Consider the following 20,593-nt stretch of genomic DNA (forward strand, 5'->3'; position numbering starts at 1 on the left):
GAAACAAGAACAACCAAAAACTAGTATGCCATGACCTTACTTACAAATTATTATACTAAGCCACTCTCTAATCAGTAAACAGTATCTGATCACTTCCTTTGGTAAATGAGGCATGAAATTAACTGTCAAATCAGTGTCTCACACATAGTTTTGAACACATTTGAACTTTAAAGTGCTTACATACGTGGAAACTACCATTAAACCAAAATATTTGTATGTTAGAGGATGAGGCTGGCAAAAAGCAAATTAAGGCCTCAGTCCTACAACTTGTTCCACATGGATGAAGGGATCTTTCTGCAGAGGTTCAGGGCCTAAGAGCAGATCCTGCAAAACTTCACTCACATGAGTAAGCCTGACTCATATGCACAATTCCACTGAGGTCATTGAACCCGTAAAGATTAAAAGAGAGTAGACATATTGACAGACCAAGTTTTCACATTATCTCATAGCTAACTGATTATTCCATTTTTCAAACCTTGATTTTATGCCTGACCAAGAGATATGTTACATTTTTCCTTATTTAATGCAACCCTAATGCCAATTTTATTTTCTTAAAAAGAAGCAAAACAAATATAATATACCTTTCATTTATAATATACCTTTTCAATTACATTTTTCTATGACTGGGACGTCCATAACTCAATTATTTTAAGCATGAGTGAGTGAGGGTGTATGGGTGTAGAGAATAGGGACCTCAAGCAAAAGCACATTCCAGACTCTGAACCCCAAAACAGATCTGAAGCAAATTAGTATATTACATAGCTACCCACTCATGGCAATTTCCCATATCTGTAAAAATTCATCTTGCTTCTAACATTTCTCTATTCTTAATAATGTAGCTGACTACTGCAAGTGTGACAGACCATGATGGTATGGATATCAATCCTTCCTAAGGTTACAAGAACAAACATATGTTGGTAGTCTCACCTTCCTACCCAAGATAAGTAAGCTCCAAAGATAATGCCTCCCATCAATCCAAAGCCCACATGTGTGACAAAGAGTATGTCTACACGACAGCTGGAGGTGCAATTTCCAGCTCAGGTAGATGTAGCTTTGATTGAACTAGCCTGCTAACAGCAGCAGTGCAGCTATGGTGGCACAGATGGCACCTTGGGCTAGCCCCTGAGTACAGTACAGTCTGACACTTTCTGTAAGTAGCTCTAGTAGATAGCAGTGCAGGTGGTGGTGTGGGCTATTTTTAGCATGTTAACTCAATCACAGCTAGCACATGTATGTCACCTTGAGCTGTGATTTACACTTCCAGCTGCCACGTAGACTTACCCCAAGACTCCAAATGAGGGGCATAAAAAATGTATCCATGCAGCCACATTCAAATGCAGTAGGGTTTATCCCCTGAGTGCAAGTAATGCTGTCTGTAATCCCAGTTAAATGATTCTTGACTTCTGGCTTTCAACAAAATGAGTTGACCCTGAATTTGTGTAGTGCATAAGTAACTAGAAAGAAAATGTAAGTAATCTCTGGAAATGAGGGGCATTTGAGAGGTATATCAAAGAGTGTAGTGGAAAAAGCACCTTTCAGTCCAACAGCTGGGGTGCTTTCTCTCTGCCCCCAGGGTATAAGGGTTTTAGTTTTTTTATCTCAGGAAGTCATTAATGCAGAGATTTGTGATTGAAAATTAAGGCCTTACATGTTTATTTGAACACAGCTGGCCCTGAGCTCATCTTTCCTCTGTACATTCACCTCAGACAACTGCCATCCAATCTATTCGAGCCATGTGGTAATTTTTATGATTTCCCTTTGAGCGATTTCACAGCTTTTTCCCCACCCCCAGTTTTAATGCTTTGTGGAACTTCAGAAGGCTGAAAACTTCTCAGTGAAGAAGATGAAAAATCAAAACAGCCAGCTGCGAATTCTCACGTGTGTGTTTTGGGATGTTCTCTGGGCAGCATGGTACACTGAGCACATGATTCAGTACAAGGAACGCTGAGATTTAAACATTTTATTAAGATGATGTTAAAAAAAATAGTGAACAGAGTTTGAGCATAGAAGTTTCTGGTTATCAGGGAATAACATACAGATTATCGAGGGTGCAAAGTCTGGTTTAAGATCAGGTGGCATGAGGAATACATAATCTGCAATATCCCCAATTGGGGGTAAAAGGTTGATGGGTCAAAGTACAGACATTGAGATATGAGGGTATGAAGTTCATAGAGAGGTTGTGTTCAGGTGTGGAGTATAATGAGTGGATATGATGATGAGGATGGATTGACCCTCATTTGGTGCGATTTAATGCTACATTCCCTCTCTCCTCCTGGGTGGCTTTTACTCTTTGCACTTCTATAGGCGACACATGGTTTAGTTATGTCCCTCTGAGGCAGACACATGGCACCACCACCAATTTACAGGGAGGGACCGTGAAGCTCAGGGAGATTATCAGCTGCTGAAGGTCACAAAGCAAGTCAGTGACATTACCAGGAGTACAACTCCAGTCTCCTGATTCCATGTCCCATTGTCTAGGTAGCAATGCCCAGTAGGCAAGTCAAGCCAAAGATATTCAAAAGTGACTGGTGATTGTGGGCACCCAACTGGAGACACTCTAATGGGGGTTAGTTTTCAAAAGTTGTGCAGCATTTTCTGAAAATCAGTCCCCTTTAAACAGTCTCAGATTGGGTGCCCAAAAAGTTGAGCTGCCAAAGTCACTAGCCATTTCTGAATATTTCTTGGCCTTAACTTCTACATCTCATGAACACAAAAGTAGAAAGTATTGGGTGAAAATTCCCCAGTGCTTTACAAGTGCAGGAATTCTGCAGCTTTCCAGAAGATGAAAGGCAGATGTCATCAGCAGTATTTTTGAGGCAAGTATTTTGCCCAACCTGTGATAGTCTTTGCTCATCAGAGACATAGGACTAGAATAGCAGGGACAAACAAGGTCAGGAAGAAGGTGGGCTGACATGGATTCACGAGAATGCTGTACAGCATTTGTCTGTATTGCGGCTGCTTACCCACTTAAGACTTACATGGTTTTTTTTTAAACTATATGTACTCCAATACAAAAGACTTGTCTGTTTTGTCCACCTGTTGCATTCTGATAGTGACTGACTTCAACAAAGGCCCCTAGACTGTAAAATTTCTGTGGCAAGGATGGTCTTCTTTATTATGTGTCTATTCAGTATCTAGCACTATGGGGCCCTGATCATTCATTCATTGATTAATTCCTAGGAATTAACAACAACAATAGTAGTGACAACAATCCAGCCATTTGAACATGTGACTGGGAACCAGAAAGTCCTACACTCCAATATTGATACTAACTTGCTGTGTATAAATAAATGTTTGTACAGGATTATTTTAATGTTTGCAGATTGTTTTAAAATAATAATGTTTGTAAAGTACTTCCATCTGTTTTGTATATTTTATTATTATTCAACATATAAATCCAAAGAAAACAAACTAAGAATGTCTGAGCTAGAGAAAAAGGGTCTGAGGACACATTTTCAGACCATCCTATGAGATTTAGCCCTGTCACTAATGTGACTTTTATGGAGGATACAGAGTTAAAATCTATCCCGCCACTGAAAATCTACTTCTCTATCCTGAAGTCATTCCATGTTCAGCAGCACAGTTGATCCCCTTTTCCCATTCATATACATGAAATATTAATTTCTCACCACTGCAATAAGAAGTCATTTATCAATAAGATTTGTCTTTTGTTCCATTGAAAACATTTTTCTTCATCTGCAGTATTTTCTCAGCCCCACTGAACATTATATTGGTGTTTCATATTCACTTCAACTTTGCTTAAGTATTGTTCTTTCTCCAGATGGTGTAGTATTACACACAAGTCTATTAGTCATTCTATTTACTCCACTGCAATGAAATTGCAGTCTACTCTCCTAGATAATTAACTCTTTAGAAATAAAGCTAATGTTTTGCCAGACATATAGCTCTTCCTGAAAGTGAAGCAAGCAGATTGGTTCTTGCAACAAAGCAGACAAGTTGGACCAGAAAATAAATTATAATATATGAGCTTGGGGCCAAAAAGAAGATCCTTTCTCTGATGGAGAAGAAACATCATTAATATTAATTTGTATTACCATAATGCCTATGAGCCCGTGTCATGGAACAGGACCCTGTTGTGCTAGACACTGTACAAACACAAAACAAAAAGACCCCTGCCTCAAAGTACTTGCATGTAGGCATGGACAGCAATAATTTGGAAAATATATAATGTCACCACCCTGAATATCTTCCCATTTCTAAAACTGAACCTGAATTCAATCTTAGGCTCTGAATAAGTCTTCCCCAACCCACCGAGCACACACTCCAGATGGGATTGGAACAAGAAGTGCCAAAATGGCACAAGATAGTCTGCTCTCATGGTAACCCGCATCCAAGAAGGGAAGTGTCAGACATTGTGTATATGTTCTCATGAGACTTCCAGCCCACTTTATATGAGGTTATGATAATTCAGATAAGTATTGGAACTGAGATCCTAGCCAATCCAAACCCAAATGCTGAGCATTTCGAGTGTCCCTTCACCAAGGCTTAATATGTACTGCACTACACTGACTTGTAGACCTGGGGAAAATATAAGCAATTGCTATCAGGATCTGAACAGGTTCAGTGGGCAGCCAGTAGAGCAAGAGGTGGTGGGGATCTAGAGTCAGTGCCAAATGGGTATTGCTTAAACCAAGGCTTTGACCTAACTGGCTATCCTGCCCCCTAGTGAGTCCTCGGGGCTAGATGGGTATTAATTGAGAAGGGCCACTCTATAGGGTCCACATGCTTGGCTTCCCTCCATTCCCACATCAGAGCCCAATGCCGAACAGTCAATCATCACTCAGGGCAAAGAGAACAGGTTAAGTCTAATCAGCGGGCTTCCTTTGCCTGCATGAACTCAGTGGCTACCGGTGCAGGACTAAGAAATGAGAGATAGAAGTGGAAATGTTCATGAAGCAAGAGCAAAAGCAATAAATATAAATAACAGATTTGTAATAGTAATGCCCAATCAGCAAACAACATTGTGTGTATGTAAATAGAACACACAGATGGTTGTACCAAACTTAAGGTCATTATGGCCGAGTTATGCTGACAACTCCAAAGATATTGCTCTGGCTGTTTGCGCCTGGCAATATAGATTGGCACTTGCAGGAGATCTGCATGAGGGAGAGGGACCCCTGAGCACCATCTCCCTTCACCTCCATGCCTGGCCTAAAAATAAACAATTTGTGAAATTAGATACAATGCTAGATCAATGTGGTAGTTGAGGTTTGTTCTGAAAAATCAAGGGGACCGGCCTCAATGAATGAGAAAACGTGATTGAATCTTTCTTGGCATAAGGTGAGCAAGGAATTTTGGAATGATGAATGTGGTAGTGACAGAGACAGCAATTTTGAGAAGTACTTACGTGACTTACAAGCCTAAGACTCATTTTCAAAAGTCATTTAAGGTCAGATTTTAAAAGGTATTTAGGTGCCTAATGAATTCAAGGTGACAAACATCTAGATGCTGTTGAAAATCCTCCTACGTAGCTATTTTCATCTTTTAAAATGTGGCCCATAGGCACTTAGGAGCCTTAGTCTCATTGAAAGTCAATTGGGCTAAGATTTCTAAGTCATGTAGATCCTTTTGGAAATTGTAGCCTACACTAGCTCTGCCCATATGCACTGTACATCCTACTCTTTGAAGAAGCTGCTAATATCTGAAGAGGAATACGAAATAAAAGTAACAACGATAATAACCACAGACATGTAGTCCTGTGTCTGAGCACACAGCTATAACTCATTCATTCTAATTCTGGTGTTTGTCCTGACTGCCTTCCTGGCCTTGGCTAAGTCATTTACATCTCTGCTTCACTTACTCCATCTGGAAAATATGGATAATACTCCACAATTGCTCATCTCTGGGGAATATATGAAAGTTAAGTTAATGATCATGAAATACTTTGAAGATAAAAAAAGCTAAATGGGAAAATGGACGGGAAAAGTGGGTGAGGTGATATGTTTTGTTGGACCAATTTCTACTGGTGAGAAAGAGAAGCTTTTGAGCCACTCTGTTAGCAACAGAAGTTGGTCCAATAAAAGATATTATCTCACCCACTTTGTCTCTCTAATACCTTTGGGGCCAACACAACTACAACCACACTGCATACAACATGGGGAAAATGCTCATTTTTATTAATTATTTGCACATATAACACCTTTGATCTGAGTTTCTCCAAGAGCCATACAAACATTAAGCCTCAGAAACACTGCTGTGAGGAAGGAAAATACAATACAGCCTTTTAATAGATAGGCAAACTGGGCACAGCTGGATCACGACCCAAAATTCTTGATGCCGTCTGCTGCTCTAACCACCGGATGACACTGCCTCCCAATGTCAAGCTTGAATGGCACTTTCCGTTCAGTGCAAGGTTTGAAATAAGCTGGCAAAGATGGCAACTGTAGCAAGAGAGTAACTCTTTCTTGGTCATTGCATCATATTGGGTTTAAAAAAAAAAAAACAAAAAAAACATTTACCATCCCTGCAAGCAAACCTTGAATTCTCAAATACAAATCTGTTCTAATAGAGAAGTTTAGACATATACACTTAGGTTCCACTGTTTGGAAATGTAGTTAGGAAATTTTTGGAAAGAATCACTTTCCCCTTCCCACCAACCTTATTATACATGCACAGGACTTCTACATCCCCTCTCCCCTGCCCCGGCATTGCCCATTAAAACACCACTTCTGTGCCAGTCAGAATAGATATGCCATTTTCAGAGAGAAACTGGAAGAAGAAGAAGAAGTTTGTCTCAACTTTTTGGAGATTCCCCTCAGCTTTTCACTGTAATTCACACTAAAAAAGCTTTGTAAATTGACCTTCATTCTGCATAATTACCGTGAGGGGTGTATTTTAAATCAGAAAGATTCACAGCTGAATGAACGGGATGAATATTTCTGGGTGTATGTATGTATTTATTCAGCTAACTGATGTCAATATAATACAATTCTTTTTTTAAAAGTATCAGGAAAATACAGGAAAATTTTATATATATTTGGTTTGGTCTTAAATAGTATATCAACCTTTCCAGAAGGTCTAAAGGTGGAATGCCTTTATGAAAAATATTAATTACAGTCCTGTTCCCATGCACTTTTGTGGGCAGTATCCCATGCTATTAGTGATTCTAAAATAACATAATATTGTTCGTGAAGGCCCTAACTGATGGAGTGATTTGCTTTCATTAATTTGTTGAATTAATAATTCACTAAAATGTATGCACAATCTCAGTATAAATCTTTGGCATAACTGTGCATGGAAACAATGAACAAAAAAAAAAAACAATCCTAACTTTCTCTGAAGTAAATTTATGGAACTACAAATACCCTCAAATTTATGCCCAATCCTGCCCACTAGGAAGGGGATCGGGATCACTCTGAACGAAATTCCAAATGCAGGATAACATGAAGTAAAGATAACAACAGAGGCTTTTACAGCCAGCTTTTTAGTGACCGAGTTATGCATAGCATTAGCTAGACTTGTTGAGTCATTAGAAACTCGAGACTGAAATAGCATGTTCTCTCCATGAAAACTTGCACTTAAAACTTTAGTGCCATATTAGCACTTCAAAATAATTACATAATCTCATACCGCGCAAATTTAGTTCCCTTTCCAGTCTATGCAGCTGGCGTGTAGAAGCAAGTCTGATTAGGGGGAGCCGCCAAAATCAACCTGTAGGATTAGAACTCGCAGCAGCGAACCTGGGCTATCACAGTTTATCGGCAACAGTTTTCTTAGCAAAAAGAGAGTCCCAAATTCCGAGCGCGGGATAGGGACACTAAAAGCCTCTCAATTCCATACATAACACATTCGATTCACCATGCTACCCTCTGCCGCCACCCCCACCCCCGTCCTCACCCCAAACTTACAATTAAAGGGATGTGGTAAGAAACGGGAGGGATTCTTGGAAGTTTTCAGGACCCAGTTCCTACATCCAAGCAAACTTCGGAAAAAGTTGGTGCGGGGAGGGAGACAGATCTCCCCAGAGTCCCTCAAAGTCGATGCAGCAACACACCGTTTTCAATTAACCACCTCAGTTCCCACTGGTTCTGAAGTTCTAGTAGCAAGAAGAACGCCCTGGTGTGAGAGAGGGTCCGGATACTTTTTTTTCCAGCCTTGATAAGGGGCGCTATAACCCTGGCTGCAATTAGTTACCACCACGCATGGCAGCATTAACATCCGGATTTCAATCATTCCTTTACACTCCTATTAATCTGCAGCCTGCTACAAACGAGGTGCCCGAGACTTTAAACAACCTGGCTGGGCTGGGAGCACGGAGGGCACCCAAGGCTAGGGAATCTGTTAAATTAGAGCTTGCCCTTCCTACTAAAAGTGGTGCCCGGGATTTTAAGGGGCGAAATATGCACAGATTGGAGTAAGGAAACGCATCACTTGCACACGCGGATCAATATCCCTCCAACACGTTAAACTGACTCACGAGCCGGTAGGTAAGTTTCTAAGTCAGTTTCAGCGGGGTTCAACTTTTCCCAGCAACATTCCCCCCCCCCCCCGAAGTCACCTAATTGCAAAACAACACATCAAGTGCCCCCCCGCGCGCACACGCACACTTTACCTGCTTTTGTGCCGGGTCTTTAATAGATTCCTTCCAAAGGGAGCCATAGCCACTCCAGCGGCCGAACCACCACATCAACGCGTCCAAATCCAAGGTTGGGGTGTTCTTTCCTCCCCCTCTTTCCCCTCACCTCCTTCAGCTTGTTAGTAGTCACCCAGCGTAGCGATGAGCTGGAAGTTGTGCAATTTGCTAACTCTGAACTACTGGTTTGTTGTTGCTGCTGCACCTTTGGAGTCCTGCCCAGCTGCAATCTTCAAGGAGGCGTTTATGAGCAGGAAAAAGGAAAAAAAAAAAAAAAACCCCACTTTCTATTGTGATGTGAAGTTATTTGCAGAACTTGCTAAACTTTTAGCCTTGCCAGCCGCCAAGGCACGGATCAACAAAGGGAAAAAGGGGATTTGACTCCAGGAGGGAGCTAGGCAAGAACACACAACAGAAGGATTCAAACTTTCTCCGCCAAGTTCCAGCCACTTAAAGTCAAGTCGAGCAGCTAAACACAAGCCTTAATGAAGGGCAGACAACAGTTGTTCCACCAGTTATAGTGCATAACAATAACTTTCCTTACAGATCAATCTGTAGCTGCTTCTCATTACAGGGTGTAGCAACAGTCGGGAGATGAAGTGACAAAGTAGGTCACAGCTACTACCTCTCTGGCCCCTCTGTACTTTTAGGTAAACATTTGATACTTTGCTAGGTGCATATAAACCTTTAGAGACTTTAGTCTGCAAACCTCACTCAGCAGCCACGTGTGGCTTCATAACACTTCCCAAGAGGGCCTGATTTTCAAAAGTGCTGAGAACCCCCAATTCTAGCTAAAGCCAGTGAGAACTGTAGGTCCTCAGCACCTTTGAAAATCGGGCCATAAAATGGGGCTGTTAGGAAGGGAGAGTGGCTAGAAGAACAGAAAGGGACAATGCAATACCTCATTGCACACTCCAACATGGTGTATTTTTTTGGCCGGCTTTGTTAAAGAAGTAAGCATGTGTTAAAGTTGTTGTTTGCTCCAAAATCCCGGGCACTAATGCATAAAGAGGATTAGTAATAAAGCTTTTGAAAGGGAAAACATGGATCCCATTAACTTCAATGGGCTTTGGCTGGGAATTACAGTGCAGAAAGGCAGACCCATTAAAGCGGAAAGGAGTATAAATAGGGAACTGATGGTGGAGGGTACTGGGGGCAGGGGAGAATGAACCTTTGCCCTGTAGCTTGTACAGTTATTTGCACCTTTACAGAGTAGGTGTAAAATGTTTCCATTCTGAGTTCATTGCATTTTACACTCACTTTATACTGCTGCAAATGGCTATACCAAGCTGTAGGTGCAATAGTTAATCAGGCATCCTGAATTTAGCTTTGTCCCACCTCTGCTGGTGTTTGTATTAAACAAGAGGAGTAATCAGGTAGAGTGATGGGTTTATCTAGAAGGAGCTTTGTCGTTTTTGACATTGGAATAAAATACCCCCTTTCCGTAAGCAGAGATGGTCACATCAGCCTGCAATAAACAAAGCTAGAGCCCATTCCATGGGTTACTTATTACTGGCAGCCCTGGGAATGCCCCACATACTTTCAGTTCAATCCCATGTCTGTAAACTCCCTGAGCTGTGACTACAAAGAGAGGAACTAGAGTCACAGCTTGTTTGGGTGGGTTAAATTAACACACACACACACACACACACACACACACACAAATCTCTCAGATTCCTGAGGCTGCTGCCAAGGGAGGTTTCATGAAGCAGGATCTGCTTTGGGTATTATATGCCTGATCCAAAACCCGCTGAAATCAATGGGAGTCCTTTTGGGTCAGGGTTTTTATGCTGTAGGTGGGGATTTCCTCACCTTTAAATGGTGACAAATATTTTCCAACCCCCCTGAGATGTTTGCAAGACAGTCTTGGCACAGAATTGCTATTTAGCTGCTGAGAATTTCACAGAGTAAAATAGGTATTAAAATAAAGGGATTTTTCCTTCCCTCTCCCTTGTTGGCAAAGGTAACATTAAATAGCTTTATCTGCTGCATATTACAATGTGAAGCATTCTAATATTGCTCACTTACTTTTCTCCTCATTACAAAGATAAATGGGAATTGGACAACATCTACAGCTGTTCTTACACTTCCAAATTAATCAGCTATCATCTCACAGTATTAATTGATTGTAACTATTAAAGTACGGTGTGATGTAGTGGCCTACTTGTTCCTTTATTCACCTGCAATTGCCAGATAAACTTAATCATATGGATGGGCCTCAGGAAACACAAAGCAGATTTAAAAATAAATCTTCAGGGTAAATTTTATATACACACACTTCATTGTTCAAACCTCTAAAGTTTCCATTTTCATTTTAATGGCATGAATTTTAGGAAAGACTCCTGCAATAACAACTGTACATTTCTATCCAAGTTTGAAATAACATACTTACCCTTTGCACTCTTTCTGAAATGAGACTGAAAATATCTGTATAGTTTACTTTAGAGAGGAGGCAAGTAAGAGGGGTCATGATAGGTATACAAAGTACCAAATGAGATGGGAGTTTCAATAGACTCTTTCTAAAATGCAAGAAGAGGAAACATACAATGAAACTGAAAGGAAACAAATTTCAAAGTGATAAAAAGAAATAGTTTTTTCACACAATGTACAATTAACCCATGGAACTCATTGTCACAAGATATCACTGAAGACAAAAAACGTAGCAGGATTTTATTTTATATATATATATAGAGAGAGAGAGAGAGAGGTATTATTTTGTTGATAGGTCTATCAGGGGTTCTCACAAGGAATTTTTTGGTGGCCTCAGAGTACAACCACCAACTCTTGCTGGTGGCCACTCTGACAGTTTTTCTTAAAATACTTAATTAACTTTAGGAAAAACAAATAAATATGCACATATACATGTCCAAATCATTGTAATTTATTTATGTAGGGTTTTTTGCAGACTTAGTAATAAAAATAATGTTCTGGTGTCTCTTTTCTTTACTGGACCTAAACAGAATAGAAACACAAATAAGGTACTTTGTATGTTTTACTTTTTTTGTTGTTATTATTTTTTTTTTAGACTTGGTAGCTGCTATGAAAAGTGATATTTGTACATATTACTTTTCACAGCAGAGTTACTCATCCCCGGCAAGCTGGGGGACAAATAAAACTCTGGATGGGGAGGTGGGTTAGGAGGCAGGAGACCCAGGGCTTAAAAGGGACTGGAGGAGGCAGTGGTGGTCGGATGATGGGGGAATGTGGGAGTGAGGAGCTGGAGCCTGGGGTCCGGCTGTACAGCTGGGGGCTGGAGGAGGCAGCAGGGGCCAGGAGCAGCATGGGGAGAGGTGATCCTGGGGCTGGAGTCTGAAGCCCTGCTCCCAGTGGGCCAGGGACATGCTGGCCAGCGCTTCCCGGAGCTCCCATTGGCTGGGAATGGCGAACCGCGGCCACTGGGAGCTGCGGGCGGCTGTGCCTGAAGATGGTCAGTGTAAACAAACTGTCTCACAGCCCGTCAGTGGATTACCCTGCCATCACTGGCTTAGGACATTAAAGAAAAAAAAATTCAAAAGCACCCACATCACTTAGGAGCCTCTCATGGAACATTAATGGAACTTAGGCCTGCTCTACATTACAAACATACATCGGTATAACTATGTTGCTCAGAGTGTGAAAAATCCACACCCGTGTGCAACGGAGTTATACCAACCTAACCCTCAGTGTAGACAGTGCTATGCCAATGGAAGAGCTTCTCCCTTTGACATAGCTACCAACTCTAGCAGACGTGGATTAAATTACACCTATGGAAGAAGCTCCCCTGTTGGTTTAGTGGTGTCTTCATTGAAGCACTATAGCAGCACAGCTGCACCACTGCAGTGTTTTAAGTACAGACCTGCCCTTAGTTTTAGGGTATATTTTCAAAAGTGTCTAAGTTACCAGAGCCTAACTAGACTAGACAAATCACTAGAAAATATGCTGCAGGGATCAATCCTTCACTGACAAGAAGATGAACTAAATATGACCTATTCAGTCTTGTCAATCTCTAATTTCTGTGTCTGAGTTGTATGTGGTGCTACATAATTTGCTTTATGCTCTTCTTAGGGCCAGCTGTTCCATTTGAGAAATCCACTTGCCGGGTATTATGAGAGACAGAAATGCCCTTGGCTGTGCTGTTATCAACTGACCTCGAAACTTTTAGAACAGTAGAGTCAAAACACTTCTGTCTGTTTCACTGCATTGGAGGTCAGATTTTCTAACTTATTTACAGTCATTCACTTGTATTTTAAGGCCCTGATCCTTCACTCCTTGCTCAGGCAACACCCCTATTAGCTTCAATGAAAAGGATGCATGAATACACTCTGCATATGAATTTATTTCTGTCCAGGTATTATATCATATGGAGATTCCTGTTGAGGAATCTCCTTTAATTTTATGTAAAGTGAAGTGAAAGAAGGATATAGTAACTGTTTCAATGTAGGATTGTCTTGCTTTGTGCATATAAAGAGGCTAAGGATTTAATGTATTTTATGATGCATTAATTTCCTGTTTATAAAGAAATTCTGTTTGTGAGATGGTACTGATCAAGTGGAAGGCTATGCACAACCCTGAAATCAGTAGAGTCATATGGAATTTAAATTGAATAGTTACAATTATAACACAACGGAAATATGAGCCTCTGCCTGAGATACTTTTAGGTGCACTTCACTACACTGAATTTTAATGCATTGTCAGTTCAGGCGTCATCTTATTACAAAAGTGTCTTGATGCAATCAACAGCTACAACTCAGCCCTAATTGTTTAATTCAACAGTTCACTTTATAAAGCTTTTCTAATTTGTTGACGTAATTGTCCATTTCCTCAAGATGTATCGAAAATCTTATGCAACTTTCATCTGGTCTATAGCTGATCTAATAGGACAAAACCATGTAAATAGTTTCACAGTAAGATGAATGTCAATCATTCTGCTTAGTGCAGGATTAGAAGGAGCTCAGATATTACAGTGATTAGTGTGGTAAAAGAACCTATATAGGACTGGATATAATCCAATTTGCTGTTATTCATTGGGACATATTATTCATTCAATAGAACTGGTAGAAAAGATTTTAAAAAGTTGTTATTTTCTCTTTCAGCTAAAAAAAAATGTACTGGCAGCAGAAATTATTGATCAAATCATTAGAAAGCATGTGGACAGCCACCAGTTTATTTAGGAAAATGTTTACAAATCACATGATCTTCATAGATTTGGCAAGAATAATGTATTGTCTAAAAATTGGTACCAAAGGTGAATTTAAAATATAACAAAAAAGAAAGCAACAGAGGGTCCTGTGGCACCTTTAAGACTAATAGAAGTATTGGGAGCATAAGCTTTCGTGGGTAAGAACCTCACTTCTTCAGATGCAAGTAATGGAAATCTCCAGAGGCAGGTATAAATCAGTATGGAGATAACGAGGTTAGTTCAATCAGGGAGGGTGAGGTGCTCTGCTAGCAGTTGAGGTGTGAACACCAAGGAAGGAGAAACTGCTTCTGGAGTTGGATAGCCATTCACAGTCTTTGTTTAATCCTGATCTGATGGTGTCAAATTTGCAAATGAACTGGAGCTCAGCAGTTTCTCTTTGGAGTCTGGTCCTGAAGTTTTTTTGCTGTAAGATGGCTACCTTTACATCTGCTATTGTGTGGTCAGGGAGGTTGAAGTGTTCTCCTACAGGTTTTTGTATATTGCCATTCCTAATATCTGACTTGTGTCCATTTATTCTCTTGCGTAGTGACTGTCCAGTTTGGCCAATGTACATAGCAGAGGGGCATTGCTGGCATATGATGGGGGGGGGGGGGCGAGGTTCCCCCAGTGAGTCAGTGAGTCAGATTCAGACTAACACGGCTACCCCTCTGATACTTAACAAAAAAGAAAACTTTTATCTTAGTCAGGAGTAGAAAATGCTATATAAATTAGATGACTAGTCACCTACCATGAATACTGAAAGTTAATAGTGTGTGAACACTTGTTCACAGAAGCTATTTAGTGAATACTTATAAATAACAAAGAGACAGGGTGAGTGATGTAATCTTTTATTGGACCAGTTTCTTTTGATGAGAAAGACAAGCTTTCGAGCTTACAGAGAGCTCTTTTTCTTCTCACTCACCAACAGAAGTTGGTCCAATAAAAGCTATTACCTCACGCACCTTGTTGTTCTAATATCCTGGGACCACATGGCTAGAACACTGTATATATGAATAACACATTCAGAGAAATCCAGATCAATTTGCAAATGGTTCACAAACAGAAGAAAGGCCAGAATTCTTCATAGAAAGTGCTCATAATAAATAATTCAGCCAATGCTTATCTGGACAATATCATCATCATCACACTCATAAGTGTCATTTATTTGAATACTGTCATTTCCTATTTTAAAGTTTGCTCTAGTTCTACAAACACATATATCTACTCTTCATTTTAAGCTCTTGAGTACTGCTATTGAAATGCACAGAACTACGCCTGTGTTTAGAATTAAGACTGTGTGCAAATGTTTTCAGGACTGGGGCAATATTGTGCAGTGATTAGAACACGGTAATGTGGGAGTCAGGAGCACTCCTTCACTCTATTTCAAACTCTGCCACTGACTTGCCACATTACTTTGGGCAATTCACTTGCGGTCTGATCCTGCACCCACCAGGGTCAATCAATTTATTTTACCGGTGTAGTTTGTTTCACTCAGGTGGATGGGGGTGGAATAAACTATCCAGGAAAAGGGTTTGTTGATATAAGCTCTGTCCACACTAGGACTTCATTGCCAGTATAGTATACTGGTATTCCTATGCTGGTAAAGTGCTCCTCAAGTAGATGTGGCCCTGATTAATGGATGTATGTAAAGCATTGAACTCTTTCATTGAAAGGTTCTATGTAAATGCAAAATATGATTATTATTATTATTATTATGCAAAGCAATATTCTATTTTCAAGAGTGATGCTTTCATTTCTGTATCCATTGGGTTTCTACTTAAGTTATCTATGTTGCAAATGATTGTTTTCTCATATTTGTTGTTGTGACATTTTCTTATTAGAAAATTGTCTGTACTGTAATGTTTGCTTTTTAATCCCTAAAGATTTTCTTGAATGCTATACATTCATTCATGCATAGGTGCTGAATCCATGGGTGTTAGTACTTCTGCCTGCTATGGCAAAGGAGCAGAAAGAAGAATGGTCATGAAAAAAGAGCTATTAAATTAAGTAAAGGAAAAAGCTTAACTAAATCAAATCAGTGGTTCCCAATTTTATCCATACTGTGACCCACAGTTACAATAAAAAAATTTGGGAGCCTCCTTCCATAAGTTTTGGGACTCTCTATATAGCTAGCGTAAAGAAAGGGGCATGATTGAGGCCCCTGAAACATGATGGCTATCCCTGGTTGAGAACATATTGGTCTGTCCAAGCTGAAGATCTCAGCATAATCTTACTGATCTGAGAACATTTCTTTCCAGCAATAGAGACATGCTGCATTTCTATTGTGCACAGATGAAATATTCCTTAGTATTTTTAGCTCAAAAATCTTTCCACAGCTCTCTGATGTTTAAATAACTAGCTGAAGTGAAATTGTCTCTCAGATACAAAGAAAATAACAGCACAATTATCTGAGATACTTATGAAGGTAGCAGGAGAGACAAAGTATAGTGTATTCAAAACTTTCACAATGTGCCCTCCAGTTCCTCCTGAAGTGATACAATTTAACCAATGCCATATGAGACAGCACATGTTACCTACGATTATCATATGTGAGGGGAAACTGAGGCATATCTACATGCATGTCTGAATACCCTGGGAAAGAGTGGAATTCACATGACTGAATTCAGGCAGATTTAATTTCTCCTTCTCAAGAACTGTAGATGATCATTCTCATCTGTTCAATCCAACAACAATTTAAGAGTTCTGTTAAAGTCACAGTTTTTCACTCTGAAACTGTTTCAGTTTACCAAACAATATCAAAGCATGACCGGTTGGGGTTGGGGAGGACAGGGGAATGTATGTATATACGGTGGTATACGGCAAAGATATTATCCACTCCTCCACACACACATATATACATATATTCTGTACTGATATCATCTAATTACATTTAAATAAAAAAAACAGTGCATGTTTTAGTGGCTATATCATGGACACTGGAGTCAATTGAAACGTAAATTCACTGAGGTTATTTTGGAAAATATGTAATTATGGGGGTGGAAGAAATGCAGTCCTGAATGGGCAGTTCTCTAGGAAACTCTGAGATGGAAGCTAAAGAAAATAGGTGAATTTTTCCAACCAGTGAATCAAGGATGCCAACCTTCCCCTCCCTCACTATCCCCCCTCCAAAAAAAGATCACCCCAAAACCCTTGAAAACATTTAATTGTCCTTTACTGGCACTCTGAACTCAAATTTTACAATGTTCATTTGATCTCTGAGTGAAGGACACCTCCATGTGGAGATCTCACCCCTTCTATCCAGAAAGGGGCTCTGCTGCCTCAGTGAGACCATTCTCTCTTCCTCCAGACCCGGTGGAGCTTTCTCAGTGCAGACCAGGGTCCACAATGGGGGAGGGGCAGGCATGGCCAGCTCCAGGCACCAACTTAACAAGCAGGTGCTTGGGGCGGCCAAGGGAGAGGGCTGGCACCTGCGGCAATTCGGGGGTGGCAGGTCCCTCACTCGCTCTAGGAGCGAAGGACCTGCTGCTGAACTGCCGCCGCTGATCGTGGCATATATAACATTGGTGGATGTGCAGGTGAATGAGCCGGTGATGTTGTAGCTGATCGTGGCTTTTTTTTTTTTCCAATTGCCACCGCCGATCGCGATCGCAGCTTTTTTTTTTTTGCTTGGGGCGGCAGAAATGCTGGAGCCGGCCCTGGGGGCAGGACACTGAGCAGACCCGTGGCATGGAAGGGGCTGGTTGGAAGGGAACAGCCATCATCTTCTGTTCAGACCCATGGACCATAACCAGAGAAGGTTACACAGATGTGATTCCATTGAAGTCACAATGCCCCCAAGTTTGAGGGGAGGCCTTGCTCCCGCTTCTGCAGGAAATTCAGGATTCCACACTTTCCTTGTAGCACCTGCAGAGCTTGGTTCCAAACAACGTCATAGGACACTGTCAAACAGATAATATGAAAATAAACCTGCTTTAATGAGATGAGTGCAGTTGGGTGCATTTCTCTCCATTTTGCATCTGTCTAATTATTTCTGCTCCCTGGGTGGAAGACTTTACCAATTATTTGATACTTATTCTCCTCTCATTTACCTGTAGCTTCTGCTCCTCTCACTCCAGCACATTTAGCAGTTTGGTTCTCTTCTCTATAGCTACTAACTCCATCATATTTGGTGTCATCCTCAGAACTGATTGCAGCTGTATTTACAGATACAAAAGACAAAGCAGATACACAGGGTGCATAGAGGTTAGTTTGTTTGTTCTTTTATTGGATTACATCTAATAGGAAGCACCACTGTTTGATTACCTGCAGCTGCTTTTTGCCACTGTGAGAGAAGGTGGTGTGTGGGCCCGAGAGTGCTGTGCAGACCACAGTCTGAATGTTGTCTGATATGACCTCATCCCCACCCTAGCTGACATGTTTGAGGGGCTGTACGTATTTTCCCTAGGTTATGTGGGTCAGAGATATTTTTTTTAAAAGGGACCTCCACAAATGAAGTGAATCTTACAGAAAGAGAAACAATTACCTCCTAGAAAGCCTTCCCAGGGCAATTTCTTCTGCAAATGAAAGAAACGCTTCCAAACAAGAAAGACCTAGGAATGAAAATAACTGATTTTGAGATTCAGTTATTAAAATGCTTACTATTCCCACTATACCACATTTTAATGCAACAGTAGGGGAAAGCTGCAGACATAGCAAGAAGCTGGAGGAAAGGAAACAAAGGAGCAATGGGAAAAGAACAGACTGTTCAATCTCATTTAGAACAAAAGAAAACTACTCCAGGGTGCTGGATCAATGGTTCCTGACCCCAGTACCTTTGAAAATGATATGTCTAGAAGGTACAGATGAGTACTGAAGAGGGAATGTAGAAGCAAAAGAGATTTTGAACTACTTTAGTGTTCATGCCTGATTATTTGCTAGTAGTGGGATAAAAACAGAGGCAGGATCAGAAAGGTTATAGCATAACAGAACCCTAAATTATTCCCTGCAGATTTATAATCCAGAGAGAACCAGGATAAAAACTAGATGATCACATCTTTTAGTGGCAGTAAAACTGACACTCACTGACTCACTGGGGGAACCCCGCCCCCCCCCCCATCACTGTACATTTCAGTTATGTAAGAATATGGAAATTACACTGTTGGAGAAACCCATGCAGAGAGTAGACACTAGATATGATTCCTATTCACAGAACATTTTGAAAAGAAACAGCACACCCAGGGAGTAAAATTAGTTAACGATTGGTCTTTATACTGTGTGTAGTTGTGATCCTCAGTAACCATAATATGAATGAGAAAATAGGAAAGCTTTATTTCAAAAAACCATCCTTGCTTAGTAAGCCAGAATTACAGGAAAGAAAAAGCTTTCAATAATAGGTTTGGGTTAAAGTGCCAACAATAATCCAAGAACTAACTTGGGGTATGTTTCTTCATATTTATCCATGTGTGACAACAGTACAAAAAACTTTACACTGGTGCAAAACGGGAATCCATACACAAGAAGTCTGACCTAAGGCTGCCTTGGGTGGCAGGATGTTTTAAATATGGTGTATTTTTTAACTACAAGGAATACATTTCAACAGTATGTAAAAGTGTGTAGCACGTGAGAGAAGGATATAATTGATCACTGTCATTGCTTTTGCTTTTAAAGGAAACTATTTCCTCTTCAGTGCTGCGCAATCATCGTTTGAGAAGCAATCATTCAATGAGTGTGTCGCTGGCATGTGGACTTCGTGTACCAGTCCTTAAATAAATCCCCAGATCAAAATATGCTGCACTGTAATATATGCATTCTCTGCCTTCAGCAGATGGAACATTTGTCTTTGAGAAAAGTTACATTGTAAAGAAATAATGTGCTCCAGGCTAATGTGATTCTGTAGCATTTCACCTCAATACACCCTTCCACTGCTTCAAATATTCTTTGCATTTATAGAGATGGTGCTGAGGATAAAATTATAGGGAAAGAATGTAAACACAAATGAGAAATACTTCACCAATCCAGTTTGCATACAATAGGAGGCTCTATTAACTCAAGTCAATATAGCTCTGAGTTTTCTATAAGGATCTTAAAGCTTGAATACCAATAGCGGGAAGAGTGATTTTTCTCATACTTCCATTGCGCCCCCTAATGGAAGCAAAGACACCTGCCAAAACGAAACACCTCAGCTCCAGTTTAAAGAAAGCAGCTACACAAAATATCCTATCACTTGAACCGCATACATTTGTATCGTCTGTATGTCGTTTTTTTAATGTATATACCACAGTTTTTACCCACCTAGAATCTGTTCTCATTATGTCCCGGAGAGTGGGACTGCGGGGAAATCCCTATCAATATTGTGCAACACTGGTGCCAAAATATAATTCCTATATCATGGGAATATTTTTCATTACCCTATAGCACACAAACTTTCAGACATTATATATGTATACTATATAATTTAGGATACACGAAATAGCCTAAAGTCTAGCTATTAGTGTGTCCTAAATTTAAAAAAATCTATGGAAAATATACATAACCCCCCCCCTCCCCAACACCAACCTTTGATGGCACAAAACAACGGGTCCATATAAATCAATATACATTTTATTCCCTCGCATTATTTGTCGAGCAATTAGTAAAATTCGGCAACACATTTACAGAGGGGAAGTATGTAAAATGATTATGGGGTGATCTCAAGGGATACTGGGGTAAGATGTTCGCCCTTTTAATATAGCTCCCTTTCCCAGAGCATCTTTCTTGCATCTTGTACAGTGCATCTCATTGCCAGGTGATCACTCCTTTTTAATGCACACGCACATACACCTTATTCCCCATAAAGAACTAAGAACTGCCCTATCTTTCGGGTTGCTGTGTGTATGGCAGAACAGGTGAGCCGAACACCGGGT

General features: G+C 40.4%; 1 protein-coding gene across 2 annotated transcripts in view; it reads right to left on the minus strand.

Moving 5' to 3' along the window:
- Positions 1-9,159, minus strand: part of RASSF9 (Ras association domain family member 9) — a 34,679-nt gene extending 25,520 nt beyond the window's left edge. Inside the window, exons 1-2 of one of the 2 annotated variants that reach the window (XM_054027524.1) lie at positions 8,573-9,159; positions 7,869-8,056 (exon numbers count right to left, since the gene is read on the minus strand). Coding sequence is in view for 1 of the 2 variants with exons in the window: in XM_054027516.1 (XP_053883491.1) it covers positions 8,573-8,619 (47 nt within the window). In the remaining variant the exon portion in view is untranslated. The remainder of the gene's footprint in view (positions 1-7,868; positions 8,057-8,572) is intronic. The other variant, XM_054027516.1, reaches the window with a different exon arrangement.
- Between the last annotated feature and the right edge of the window lie 11,434 nt (positions 9,160-20,593).

The sequence above is a fragment of the Malaclemys terrapin genome, chromosome 1 (assembly GCF_027887155.1).
Source record: "Malaclemys terrapin pileata isolate rMalTer1 chromosome 1, rMalTer1.hap1, whole genome shotgun sequence".
Taxonomy (NCBI): domain Eukaryota; kingdom Metazoa; phylum Chordata; order Testudines; family Emydidae; genus Malaclemys; species Malaclemys terrapin.